Here is a 14,670-nt window from a genome sequence, read left to right on the forward strand (position 1 = left end):
AGAAGGAATAGTCTATCTGGGCAATACCACTGTTTCAGAGCAGGAGAAACTGTGATGGGAATTGGGATTAATGCTTCCTGAATTCAAGATGTTTACAGGGGAAGTAACCGTAGATCTTGAGAAAGGCTGTACATTTTTGGTTTTGTTTTCTAGTTGCTTGGTGTTTGTCTTGCTTCATTCTGAACTCAGCCTCTATATTCTTTGGTAAATAAGGGAGGGGGAAAAAAAAACCACACAGCATTCTGCTGAAATCATGGTATTTCAAATCAGAGCTGATGCTGACTATGTGTGAGGGCTGCAGTTTGCCGAGGTGCTCTGCTGTACCACAGATCATTTTCACTCTTGGGTCAGTGATATGTCTGCCCAGACGCCTGCCTACCACAGTGTGTACAGCAGGTCTCCTGTCTTCTATAGATAGCCTGCAGGGTGCTTGACTTCCTCAGTATTGAAAACCAATGACTATTTAATTGGAAATTAAAAGCATACAGAGTGTTTTGTGTAAATCATGTGGTCAGGAATGATTTGCAAGGTAAGGCGTAGCTAACCCACAGCATATCCAATAATAACTTTTAGTCATAATACTTTGGTATAGTAGAGGTTGAAAGAGGCATTTTACTATGAAGACTGTTTTGATTCTGTACAAGGGAGAGGGTTATAGAAGGCTACTTGGAAATGAAGTCATTTGGGGAACCTGGACAAAAGGAAGGGCGATGAGAAGCAAGTATGGTGGTGGATGAGAGGAATGGGACTGAGGTCAGGTTATGAGCAGGATACCTGCAGTTGTGACTCTGGGCTGCAGCAGTTGAAGGGGAGAGCAGCCTCTTGTTTGGAGCTGCCTGATGTCGTTTCTCTTCTTCCACTTGCAGAATAGAACCATTTAGTGCTCAGGAAAGAAAATAAAGTATGTTTAGAAGTGGTTGCAGCTCTAGGGAAGAGTAGGACACAGGGATATAAGAGACTGGGGTAGACAGAAATTTGGGACACCATAAGACTATGGATGTGAAAACATGTTACAGTGGGTCTGAAAGTATTCTATGTATATTTATGCCAAATATGATAGACAGTGAGGCAGATGGAAAAAGCAACCAAAAGTGGTTTCCTCTCCTTTGTTCAGCACATTGCTCAGGATCTGCTCAGGAGAAGCAATAACTTCCTCGTGTCTCCCACTAGCATTTTTGTGAAAATAAAGGCATGACCCTCAGCTGGTAGAAGTGATTACAGCTCTGCTCATTTGTTCCTCTTGTGCCACGTTGGCATGGGGTTAAAGAGCTGCAGAGGAGAATCGGGCCTTCTACTGCAAGGAAAGACACAGCAGAGGTGGCAGGAGCCTATCAAACAGACTTTCTTTGGCAGGGTGCTCATGGCACACACCGAAAAGGTATCTAGAAATCTGTGCAGAAAACACCCTGTGACTAGGAGCTGGGCTGAGATAAAACCGTGGGCTCTCTCTAGTCATCAGGCCATCCCTGAGGCAGCACCACCTGGAAATCACAGTAGTAAATGATTTAATCCAGATCATTAACACCTCCCTGTCATGTACAGAGTACAGTGACTGTGGAAAAAATATATCTTTTCATTTCAAGGTTGTCCTTGTTCTCCTGTCAGTCCATCAAAGGTTGCTGCTGGTGACGCACTGAAGTGTGTGGTGGGGGCAGACAATTTGGCTGAAGAGTAAGGGTTTCATTTCTGACATCTGTGGTTTGACATGGAGAAACACATTTTGAGAGATTTCTAGATCAAAATTTCTTGATTTATGCAAAGGCATACTAAAAAAGCATGTTGTTTACCACAGACGCTGTCCTTCCTCCCACAGTCGATTCCTATACCTGGGGATCTTGTGCAATGCCTTTCTGTCAGGAGGAATGTATCTGTCGCTTAAAATGATACAGTTTTTTTAACTGAGTCATTGTTTAAGTGGTTGGCTTAGCTACTTGGGTGAATAGCTTATTTAAGCATCTGAAGTAGGGCAGCCTATTCATTTGCTCGGGGAAAAAGAATGTAGTTAGGCACACTTTTAATCTTCCTATTTTAAAGAAACCTTTTCCATCTTATTATGAACATCCAGATTAAGCAGGCTTTTTGGTTTTTGTTTTTGTTTCACATGGTCATTTACTGAGGATACTCAGAAGCATTTAATTCTTCAGCCTCTTCCAATTCCTATTAGTGATGCCTAGTTACATGACAGTGATGCCCATAGACCTCTTGCAAGCCTTCAGGATCCCTCTAAATTATTATATAAGCATAGGAGTTACAAGGAAATAGACTAGATATGACAACTTCTACAACAAATACTCTCTATCATTGTTCCCTGAAAATGGGGAGTTATGCTCTGCGGTGCAGCTGTGTTGCTTCCCTGGGCAGGTTGATGGGCAGACTGAGGTACCAGTGCCCAGGTCCTGCATCCTTGGCTGTACTCTGTGACTTAAGTTCCTGGTGTATCAGGAAGGCTGTGTGGCACATGGCATCCTGGACACTGGGCTTGAGACCTTGATTCCCTGTGTCAAATCTGTGTCCGGGGCAATTAACAGTGCTACGTCCTTTTCCACTGGGCTGGAGCAAGTCATTTGGGACGTAGAAAAAAGGCAGTTCTTCAGCTTTTCATGGCGATACTGAGCACTTACCTCAGATCCCTGAAGTCAATGGGTATGAATTCTTGATTTTAAAATAGTATAGATAAAATGACGAAGAGAAATTTAGGAGCAAATAAAATGTTATATTTAAGTATTGGGTACATGGAGCAGGTTTGGAACACATTCTTTGTGAATGTTGGTTATACAAGGGTGGGAAAAGCCTAAAATGCCTGCCTAGTTCTTGCTTACACGCGTGACTCTGAATGTTAGGTTTTTAGATTGTAGGTACTGAGATCACCCAATCTCCCATGCATGAAGCATGTATGACTTCTTAGAGTATTACTTAATCTGAAATACTCCTTTTCAGCTAGAAATTTGGTAAGGAATTTCCCGGACATGTGGTGTAGCTCAGATGATTCATTGCTTTTTGCTTCTCCTTTTACAGGGTTGCAAAATTCAATAAAACATCAGTTCAGCTTTTAATCTGAGCACAGTAGTTTGTGAAACAGCAGAGCATCTGTTCAAGAGTGTCTTTCAGGCTGCCTTAGTCTTCTGAAATTAATTACTTGATTTTTTTTTTTTAATTATGCGTTTGCAGGAATTTGTAACTGTCTTGGTGCGAGACCCCAGGACACAGAAAGAAGACTCATGGCATTCTTATATAGACTATGAGATATTTATTCACGTAAGTATAAAAATATCAGTACAGATTCTTTGGGCTCTTACTGCTGTTTCTATCCAAGCCAGGGTTCTCTTTGGGGTACTAATGGAATTTCTTTACACCATTTCTGGGAGGCTGGAGGATATTATTCTCCTTTTAATGACTGAGATGCAGTGAAACAGGTAAGGTGTGTTGGCCAAAAGCCATGTGGTGGGTCTAGCAAAGCTGGGTGTTGAACTTGGTGTTGTGTTCACATGTGCACTCCGTAATGTATTGCAACAGTGATATTCTCAGCTTTACTTATCAGCTAGAAGACTGTCATAGTGATGTCTCACCATTAGAGAAGAATTTTGATGTTCAGGTATTCAATGGAAAATAACTTTCTTTTCAAGTAGTTATCTGGTTATTTGTACTTTCAATTCTCCTCAGTTCTTCTTTTTGCCAAGTTATTTGGTTGCTGCAATGTGGTTTTTTAGTGTACCTTGACATTCATATTCTGCTAGTTTAGTGCTACTTGGATATATCAAGTAACAACATTTGGGTTTGTGATTGTAGGCTACCCACATGTTAATGGGAGTGCACTTAGAATTGTGGTTCTTGTGTGTCTTAAATCTGTCCTATACATCATTTCGTTTTGTTGATTATTCTTCTTTAGTAGATGATGTATGGAAGGAGTTATCCTAATTCCCCAAATCTAGATCCAGAGATTTTAATTGCAATGTAAAAAAAAAAAAAAAAAAAGTTGTGAAGTATATCAAGTATCAGGTGAAGAATTTGAGAGGACTGAGTTACATGGTTAATGCTTGGCACAAGACTGAAAGCATTTCCTTACTGTGTGGGAGTGTTAAGCATTCAGCCTAATGAAAGCAAACAGTCAAATGATGGCTTATTAAACGTCCATCGTGACAAGTACTTCTCTCCTGTGTGGCAATCAGGGCTGTGAAACTTACATTTTGCAATGTGGCTTAAGTACTGGTTCCAAAGCAATTATATTTTTGACTTCTGGTAAATAGAAATCTTGTAAATTTGGCGGGATGGGTGCAGTATAACTGTTTCACAGGCATTGATGCTTCTGAATATAATTACATAACTGGCTTTCTTGGTGACTGTTAAGTTGGAGATTATGTCATTTAGACCTAGTGCTATCTGATTCAGCACTGAGCATCTCTGAATCTGATAAACCTTCCTACCAGCACAACGCCAGGGCTCTCAGAGACCAAGGCTCTAGGTCAGTCCTGCCATCTGTCATGGATGGAGTTTTTTTACAGTTTTTATTTAGCAGCAATTTGAAATTTGTTGAGGTAGATCACAAGTTTAATATATGATTTTTAAATAGCACTTAATCAACAGCTGATTAATAAAGTGATTTAAAACAATTCAATGGGATTTATTATAATCAAAACAGGAACTTGATTACGTATTTGAAGATGGCGAGGATCACACTTCACTTAAAGAGAGATAAATCAAGTCACATACACATAGGCATGCACACAGGTATATAGATGATAACACATACATACAAATTTATAAGTCATGTACTAATCCGTGGATATTTGAGTATATGTGGAGGTATACCTGTGACCAAAATTTCCCTCTCAAGTTTAGTGAAATACTCATTTTAATGCATCGGCATTCTCAACAGGTGCTTGTTGAGTCTTGAGAAATCTATCTTTGCCCACGACTTTGTGGCATCCTTTAATTGTGAGGCGACTCTGGGCGGCATTCTGCCTCGAAGGGGGATGCACAGTGACATCTCGCTGTGGCGCTGGAGAGCTCACCAGGCCTTGCTTAGGATCGCTATTTATAGAACATTGGCTTTTGTCAATTTTTTTTCCACTTTGGCCACACTTAGGATGAGGCGATGGTCTGGCATTTTCCACCATTTGTCTATGTCCAGAACTTCTCAGGTCATGTAGTTCTGGTACTGCCCCTCTCAGGGAGCCGCAGGTGCACCGGGCTGTCAGGAGTGACCCATAGTCACAACCTTTCCATGCAGAAGGAGAGGTCTTTCCCCACACATCATGGGCTCCAAGAGCACAGAGGAGGTGCCTCCATGCTCTGACTCACTGCACTGGCATAATGGGAATTGTTCTCCCCAACATGGACTTGTTGGAGGTCGTCCAGATGAGGCCACCAACATGATCAGAGGGGTGGAACAGCTCTCCTATGAGGACAGGCTGAGAGAGTTGCGGTGGTTCAGCCTGGAGAAGAGAAGGCTCTGGGGAGACCTTGTTGCAGCCTTTCAGTACTTAAAAGGGGCCTATAAGAAAGATGGGGACAGACGTTTTAGCCAGGCCTGTTGTGATAGGACAAGGGGTAATGGTTTTAAGCTAAAACGAGGAAGAAATTTTTTTACAGTGAGGGTGGTGAAACAGTGGCACAGGTTGCCCAGAGAGGTGGTAGATGCCCCATCCCTGGAGACATTCCAGGCCAGGCCGGACGGGGCTCTGAGCAACCTGATCTAGTTGCAGATGTCCCTGCTCATTGCAGGGGGTTGGACCTGTGAAGGTCCCTTCCAACCCAAACCGTTCTATGATTCTGACATGCCTGACTTGCCCTGGTATTCAAGTGGTCTGGGGGGACTGCAACCACCACACCATCCAGGCTTCTTAATGGGTTCAAAATCTTAGGTCTGACAGGCTCTTAGACCAGCTGGGTTCCCCTCTGCCCAGCTCCTAGAGCATTTGGCTTCTTGAGCTGTGCGGTATCCCAGATACTCACCTGTTCCAAAAAGCTGGCATCTTTGGGCCTCCTACCATCTGCATCGTGTGGCTGTGCAGGGGTTGTGCCTCCTGGCAGGTGATTGAAAGTGGGTTGGATTGCAGGCAGATTTATAATGGAGTCCTGTCTGGGAGGTGGGGTTTCATCTAAGTGTACACTCCACAGGAAAATTTGGCAAAAGCATCCAATTTCTGTGAATTGTTTCTCTTTTGATGAATTGGCGTTTTTGTAGTGGACTAATAGTGTTCTGTGGGCAAATCTCCAAATGCTGCTACTTGTGGAGAGCAGTCACGTTGGTTTCTTTGATTTGATTTAGGTATAATTGCACACTGGAAGAACTCTATGTAGCTAACTGTTTGCAGGATTATAACCAGAATAGCTAAACGTGATTTTTTTTTTTCTTTCCCCTGCAAAGATTGGCGTTATCTGCTGAAACTTTTTTCTGAGATCTTTTTTTGTGTTACTGCAAGTTGTACTGTAATCCAGATCCCTTGCTTTTAAAAAGAAAAAAAAAAAGTTATGAAAAATATTTCCCTAAGAAGCAGTAGAAACTGTCAGTAGTCCTGCCTGAGGTAAAGCACAGTCCTTAACCTAAATTGTGAATTAATGTCAAGCTTTCCATTGGTGTTTGGGGGATTGGCATCTTGGCTGCATTTTAAATACCATGCCTGTACTTTAGTTTAAGCTGATTTACAAAGTAAAATGTGTTTTTTATTTCCCAACAGACAAACAGTATGTGCTTTACAAGGAAAACATCCTGTGTTAGACGACGCTTTCGAGAATTCGTTTGGCTTCGGCAGAGGCTTCAGAGCAATGCGGTGCTTATGTGAGCAACTTTACATATGGCTGTTTAATAATCTGTCAGTCATGGAAGGGGAGGACTTTTTCATCTTAATTCTGAGAATTATAGAAATAAGAGCTGGAAAGTGTCCTGTGTTTCTTACTAGCACATGTTTATCCTGTACAAGCCATTTTTCTCTGCTTTAAACCCAGAAGAATGTGGTTTGTATTGATAGCCTTTGTTTGGTGAGGCCCCCTCTAATTTGTAACAGATCTGATATATGTTTCCTTTTGCTATGCACAGGTAGCAGAAATGGCAATCCAGTGTAGGTGTATGTACCTTCTCTCTGCATTTTTAGGATGTGTTTAGGTTCTGCAAGGATTATAAGGGACCCAGCCAGCCAGGCACGCAGGCTTAACAACCGGACCAGAAAAATCAGATTAGTTTGTTTTTTCCCTTCGAGGTGTGTCAGAAACCCTCTGGTTTCTCAACCTTATGTTCCCAAATTCGATTTCATGAGCTGCTGGAACATGACCTGAGATTTTTCACATGCTCAGGGTTGGCATTTGCTTATTGCATATTTCTCCACTGTTTCACGTTTGGTTTTAACAGTGTATTTGCTTCTTGTTTATAAAGACAGCTACCTGAACTGCCATCTAAAACTCCCTTTTTCAATATGAACAATCCTCATCATGTGGACCATCGCCGACAGGGCCTGCAAGAATTCCTGGAAAAGTAAGTACAGCCTATCCTAGAGATGTGGCATTTTTATGATGTCATCAGTTTTCTGGTTTAAAATAGCTAATCTCTGGTGCTTGAGAGCCACCGTGTGGCCATCTCTACATGTTACACATTTGGTTTTATTTTTTATTTGCACAGTCATATTTCATACATGAGACTTCAGCTCTGGTTATAAGAAAACTTAAACTGGGGCTTTTCCACTGTGTTTCATTGCATTGGTTATAGTGGTTTTGGATTTATGTCACTTTCCAATTGTGTACTACGGCTGGGAGATCTTTCACTCTGATGTTTATTTCTAGCTTTCAAGAATGAGCTAGATATTCTCCTGCAAAGAAACTCTCCTTCTTTATGTTCACGGAAAATCAATGTCTTTGTGGGCTAAACCCCTGGGAGCATTCTGTAGCAAGATCTCCTCACACAGATATTTCCTATAATGCCAATTACTTTGTTTACCAGTCCCACTAACATAAACAAGCTCTGGCAGCTGTGGCCATTTTCATTACAGCTGCAATCTGTATAGAATAATTCATCAGACTTAGCTAGAGCCTGACCTGTGTTACAAGGGAGGGCTGAATGAGTTTCAGTTCTGCATCCCCCAGTCCCACTGCTGTAACTGCTTCACCTTCTGCAGTGGCAGAGACCCTGTTGGTGTAATTTTCTGCCTCCTTTGTCGTTCTTGTTGTACCCTAGCACTGCTGGTGTGAGAGCAGGCTGCTCACAGCTGCGGGGGCAGGAATTGTGTGCACATCTGCAGGCTCTCTTTAGCTACGGCTTGGGCTAAGGGCATGGTAAAAAAATGTGAGTAGAGGCTATTCGTCTTCTTTCAGTATCAATGTTTCCGTGAATCAGAACTGCATAAGCAAAGGAAAAAAGGCAAATCATTTAAGTAGGCTTTAAGCCTTGTGGTCAGTGGGTAGAGGAATATTGGACCCACTATTTTTTCCGGTCAGTGTATTATAATTATAAGCCTCACTACCAGACAACAAATCATTGGTCCTGAGGTGTATTTGTTAGGCTTAACAGATGAAATCAGGGAGAACTGACTGCTGCAGGAATAATGTTCCATATACAGTTATAGGATCTGTGGCCAAAAGGATAGCTGATAAATACTGTTTGAAGGCATGTGAGACAGGGAAGGGAAAGCAGAAAAGAGTCAGAGGGGTTTTTTTCTGCACCTCAGGAAAGAAGAATAGTGAAATAGGGTGACTGTGCTTCTAGAGGCAATGATATTAATGGCCATACGAAGGGGAGTGTTGGTTCAGGTCCCTGGATCTGAGCTGTTGTAGCTTAACTGTGCTGCGTTTCCAATATCAACTCTCATTTTAAAATGGCAAAGAGGCCAATCTGGTAACAAGGTAGAGTATTTCAGCATCAAAATACTTACAAGCGCTGTCTGTGCTTCAGAAGGCAAAACAGAGAGGTAGATTCTCTTAAAACACATTCCCACTCTCCATTTTTGTGGATGTCTGTAGCTTAAGTGGATACTGACAGCAGAAGATATGCACGCCACATGGAATGTTTTACCCTGCTGCTCTTAGTCCAGGAGTGGGAAAAGAGGCATCTCTCTTGTAAGGTAATGATTTAAATGTTTGAACTCGGATGCTGTTTAGAAAGGTGTCAGCTTTCTCTTAGCCCTGGGAAATAGTTGGAAGGAATTTTCAGAGACAGAGTTGTTGTGATGAATTGTCTTGGCACCTTATGTGCTGTAGCATTGCCCTCTGCCGGCTGGCATCTCTGTGCTACTGCTGCTTTCAGAAAGGATCTTTTTACTGGCTCAGCTAGGCTGCCATGATGCTTTCCATCCCATTTTTTTAATGAGTCTGAAGCAAAGGTTCTGATTTCTTTCTCTGAAATTGAATTTGTGGGACTCATTAACAAATGTGTGCATGTGTAGACATACACACACTTGACTTTAGTAAAGCTCTAGGTCTGAATGCTGCATGTTCTGCAGTTTGGCCATGCCAGGGGAAGCAGCACCTTCCTGATATATTAGAAAGAGGGTGGGAACGGAACAAGAAAGTAGTTGCTTGGGGTAGTGTAAGCCAGAACTGCAAAGCCGAGTGCTCTGTTTGCCCCAGCAATAACAGCAATCACTGTGCACAAACTCTCAGCCTCGCTGGCGTTTCTTTCTGGCAGTGGGAAGAAATGGGATTCGAGCCTATGTGGACCTGTCCTCCTCCTTGCGTCACTCCAGAAGGAGTTGGCACGGGGCAAGGTGCATACTTAGAGACTTTGTGAAGCCTCCCTGTGCTGCACGCAGTAGTGTGAGAATTAGACAAACATCTGGTAACTAAAGCAAAGCTCTAGAGTTTGGTGAGATCTAGAAACAGGTGTCCCATTTCGATTTGGCTTTACGGCACAAATGTAAGGTAAGACCTGCTTGTCTTACAGGTTATTATCTCTGAGTGATGAAGACCTGTAAAGCTCACTTCTTATCTAGGCATAATTTAATATTTCAAGAGCCCATTTGCATTAACGGAAGTCAGCTAGCCCCTTTTCAATTATGAATTACTTTGTAAGAATAAGGAAAATTATGTGTTTTTCCTGGTAAGTAGCCTTTGCGGATGTCTGTAAACTCAGAGGAAAAGCTTATTCTTAGATTGGAGATAAAAATTAAAACACTATTTGATATTAGGTTCTGTAAGATCATATTTGCTTTCATCCCTTTGTAGCTATACAGGTTTAACTTCAGGATTTAGATTACCTTCACAGAAGATCAGCCATACTTGCTTATTAGAAAACTAGTTAACAAAACCATTTTAAATGAAGTTAGATGCAGTCAGTGACAGCTTTTTGTTGAGTATAGTTGGATCCCAAAAAATTACGTGGTTCAGGAAAAAGGATTAGTCTTCAATTAGTTTTCAAATATGCAGTTCGTGATGGGATGGAAGACATACTAGGAGTTTTGAGAAATGCAGCGCTGGGGTCCACAGGAGACCAAGGGCATCCACAGTGTTGCTGCTCCCGGATGGCTGTGTGTTAGGATCACTTGGTGCCAAAGCAGCCATGCAAATCTTGGCTGACTAAGGCAGAGATGATCTCTGGAGATGGCTGGGATTTTGCCCTCCTCCTCCTCATACCTCCTTACCTTCACAGAGGTAAGGGTCCTGAGGAGGCCACAAAAATTGTCAGAGGGCTCGAACACCTCTCTTATGAGGACGGGCTGAGAGAGTTGGGGTTGTTCAGCTTGGAGAAGGCTCCAGGGGGACCTTGTTGCAGCCTTTCAGTACTTAAAAGGGGTCTGTAAGAAAGATGGAGACAGACTTTTTAAGTAGGGTCTGTTGTGACAGGACAAGGGCGAACAGTTTTAAACTAAAAGAGGGGGGATTCAGGCTGGACATGAGGAAGAAATTTTTTACAATGAGGGTGGCACAGGTTCCCCAGAAGGATGGTGGATGCCCCATCCCTGGAGACATTGCAGGCCAGGCTGGACGGGGCTCTGAGCAACCTGATCTAGTTGCAGATGTCCCTGCTCAGTGCAGGGGGGTTGGACTAGATGGCCTGTGAAGGTCCCTTCCAGCCCAGACTATTCCATGGTTCCCTACCACAGTCCCACAAGCAGGAGCTGGTACGGGGTCAGAGGACTCTCCCAGAGGTGTCTTCACCGGGTGCCCTCTCAGGGATGTGGAGAGGGGAAGATGGGCTCCCAGGGGCTTGCCAGGGCTCAGGCGAGAGCCGCAGTGGCTGTGGGGCAGGTGGGATCTCCTCAGGAGAGTGATGGCTGCCTCTTTCCAATGGAGCCTTGCTAGTATTTCCTATCTGGTGAGGGAATAACGCCTATCAGATGCGTGTCGCTTAATCCATTCTTAAATGTATGCGTTATCAGGTGACCAACAGTTGCTTCCCAGTTGTTTCCCATAACTAACGTTTCCCCCCTTATGAAAAATGAAGGAGGAAATGCAGGGGTGTTTTGATTTTTTTTTTTTTAATTATTTTTTTTTTTTTATTTTTTATTTTTTTTAAGAGGAAACTGGGGCTTTGTCTGGTGTGGATTTGGGAGAGGGGCTGAGGGGCTGGATGCTCAATAGAGGGCACCCCAGCACAGGCCATCAGCCCCCGCCTCTCAGTCTCTGTTGTTTTTTTTTTTTTTTTCTTTCCCTTGCTCTCATTATATGATGTAAATGGGCAGAGTAAATTTGTCGAAAACAAAATCGGAGTGTTAACCTTCCACACACATGCAAGTGTGCATCTGTCATTGTATTAGGTTACAGTAGACACAGGAAATCTTTAGTTAGGATTAAGTTGTACTGTTCAGCCATATGTTGTTCTCCAGCAGAACAGTGTATAATATACCTAATAAAATCATGCTGAAGAAAACCAGATTTTGGACCTTGTCCAAATAAGACAAAACACATGTTTTGTCTTTTGTAAATGTTCTTACTGGAACAAAAGGAAGGAGAAATACTCTTCGTATAGTATCCAGCACTTCCTTAAAAATTATATTAATTATTTTGGTTGTGAAGTGACATTTCTCGGCCCTGCTTCTTTAAGGGTCTAGAGATCACAAGCATTTACTGAAAGCTTACAAACAAAGATTCAGGTGGCCATGAATAAAAAAATATTTTATTATCTCTAATTCCAATGTAGAGCCTTATCCTGCAGCCCTCTTAATCACATAAGTAGTAATTATGCATGTAAGCAATCTGGCCGGGAGGAGTGAGATCTCTGACAAGTAATGACTACTGATGGGACCAAGACTTGCAGGATTCAGCATTTCGTTCTTATTCCAGGCATGCATAGAAAATCTGTTGTTCTCTCAAATATGGCCAGTCAGTTTATAGGAATTATCACCATGAGCCATGACTCTTCCATTAGCACGACAGCAGCGAGAGCTGATTTACATTGCTGTAGCCGCAGCTTTGCACTGACATGGGCTGTAATAAAGCTGTTGGAGAAGGACTGTGAGTGCTACTGGTTGTGTGGAAACTGCGCACGCGTTCAGCCTCTGCTAAGACATCTGAGTATTAATATTATGACACTCTGCCTTTCTCCCTGCCTTTCTAATTTGTTAGGTGGAGTTTTGTAGTTTTTCTTTTTTCTTTTTTTTTTTTTTTTTGTAAACTCCTTGGAGCCAAATATATTTTTTAAACGTAGAGCCCTTCACATCAGTAAGTCCCCAGGACAGCAAAAGCCCTGGAGAGCAACTGCTGTGCCAGCACTTAATGCTACTAGTAACATGTGAAGACAAATGTGTGGTTATTTCCTTGAAAAAGAAGTATTTTGAACAGGAAAGCATAACGCTTATGGGTAGCACAGAATTTCTTTTTCACTTCGATTGCTTGAAGGATGCAATTAAAAAGCAATCTAACCTGTTGGTTCAGAGAGGGTGGGAAAAGCAGAAGTTTGTTGTTTGGGGGGTTTTTTAATTAAAAGAAAGAAGAAATGCTTCACGGGTATGACTGGGTGAAAGGTGTTCATATGTTTGCTTTCAGGATGGTTTTGACTGGTTTGCAAAATAGGCATTGAGTGTTTGGTGCCTCCCCCCTTTGTGAACATACATATATATATATATATATGTGCATGTGATTAGCTTTATGAACATCTTTCTATTTCTGTGCCTTGGTTTCTCTTCACTCATTTCACCTCCAGATGGCACTGTGAAACAGAAAAGAAAATTACTGTGAAATAATGAGTCCAATGTAAAGTAAAATTGGAAATTGAATTATAGCTGCAGAAAAAGGACAGTAGCCTTGAGGTCCTGATCAGTCTGTACTCTTATCACTTTTGTTTGCTGTTCCATGTGTTAGGTTACTGCTGAGTTAATAACAGTGCTTTAACAGTTCAAGGCTTAGCAGAATTGTACTGGACATGAAATAAAGCTAAAATGAATTTGTGTCCAATATCATTGACATTAGTGCTCACTACTTCTCTGGTGTAATGCCTCAAACCATCTAAAATCAATTTTAAAGATTACCCATTATTTTATAAAGAAAATAAAATACATTTCAAACAGCAACAGAGCTGTAAGTGTAGCGTAATCTCATGAACAGTTAGTTACTCGTGATTTCGCTGGGTGGCAGGAAACTTTTGAAGGTACGGCAAGAGGAAAATCTGTGAAACTAAATGCCATCCACAGAACTTAATGTCTTGGCTTTTGCTGGGTTACTTGGTATTAGATACGCAAGTGTTAAAGTTGCAGAAATGTGCATCCACTCGTTGTGCTCATAAGCCTGGGAAAAACAGTAACACTATTTACTCTACAATAAAACTCCAGCATGTTGTTTTTCTTTTTTTTTTTTCTAAAGAGGAAGAAAAGAGGAAGGAGTATTTACTCCCCCAAGTGCACAAACTATAAGCGTGGATTTATCGCGTGGAATGCTACTTTTTCTTTTACTTTTTGTTGCGCTGTTTGTCTTTGTTTGGAATGTATGTTTATCAAGAATCAAGGCTGAAATCCGCTTTTAGTGGCCACTGAATGATGGCTTTTCAAACTGTATTCATGAAGCTGTTGCTGTCAAGGTGTATAGACCTGTAAATTCTGTGTTTTGAATATTTTTTTTACGCAGCATTTCCTGGTTTCTTTTAGACTGCAAAGGGGTTTTTTTGTATATTAACACACTGCATGCATTGATTTTTTTTTTCTTTTTTTTTTCTTTCAGATGTCTATTTGCTATGTTTATTTTTAAGTAAATTGTGAGAATTTAGAACATATTAAAAAGGCTTTCTGTGGGTATGAAAGTGTGCTTATTTTGAACTTCAGCGAAATCTGGTCCTTCTGAGACTGAATTTCAAACACACCTGGTAGATCATTAGGGCCACTGCAGACATTTCCTCATTGGAAGGTGTCAAAGTTTGAATTATTTGGTAGAGACTGTGTGTGTGTTTACCTAGACAAATGAAATGTGCATGTACACAAATATCCCACATTTTCAATTAGACATCTCTTATTACTTTTTTTGATTTGACAGATTTTTACAGTCTTAGATGAAGCCAGAAATCCTTCAGTATATTTATTAAACATTAGTGTAATGTCGGCCTCTTTAGAGAACACTTTTCAGAACATATTTGTGTTTTAAAACATTACAATCCAAACACACTGTTAATCTTATTTGAGAGAAGGAACTAACCAGTTATACTTTTCATTTTAGTCAGAGTACCTATAGAATGCAATATTTCTTTCTGCTTGTACTAGTTCTTAAATTAACATCATCTCTTGTTTCCTGTTGCATAACAATGACTTTTTTGGTAATAACTGT

At 41.4% G+C, this 14,670-nt stretch overlaps 1 protein-coding gene across 1 annotated transcript in view; it reads left to right on the forward strand.

Annotated features, from left to right (window-relative positions):
• SNX10 (sorting nexin 10) overlaps nt 1-14,670 on the forward strand; it is a 38,596-nt gene that overhangs the window by 20,020 nt on the left and 3,906 nt on the right. Inside the window, exons 3-5 of the mRNA XM_065628972.1 lie at nt 3,169-3,255; nt 6,678-6,778; nt 7,370-7,468. Of these exons, the coding sequence (XP_065485044.1) occupies nt 3,169-3,255; nt 6,678-6,778; nt 7,370-7,468 (287 nt within the window). The remainder of the gene's footprint in view (nt 1-3,168; nt 3,256-6,677; nt 6,779-7,369; nt 7,469-14,670) is intronic.

Source organism: Caloenas nicobarica, chromosome 2, assembly GCF_036013445.1.
Source record: "Caloenas nicobarica isolate bCalNic1 chromosome 2, bCalNic1.hap1, whole genome shotgun sequence".
In the NCBI taxonomy this organism is placed as follows: Eukaryota; Metazoa; Chordata; class Aves; order Columbiformes; family Columbidae; genus Caloenas; species Caloenas nicobarica.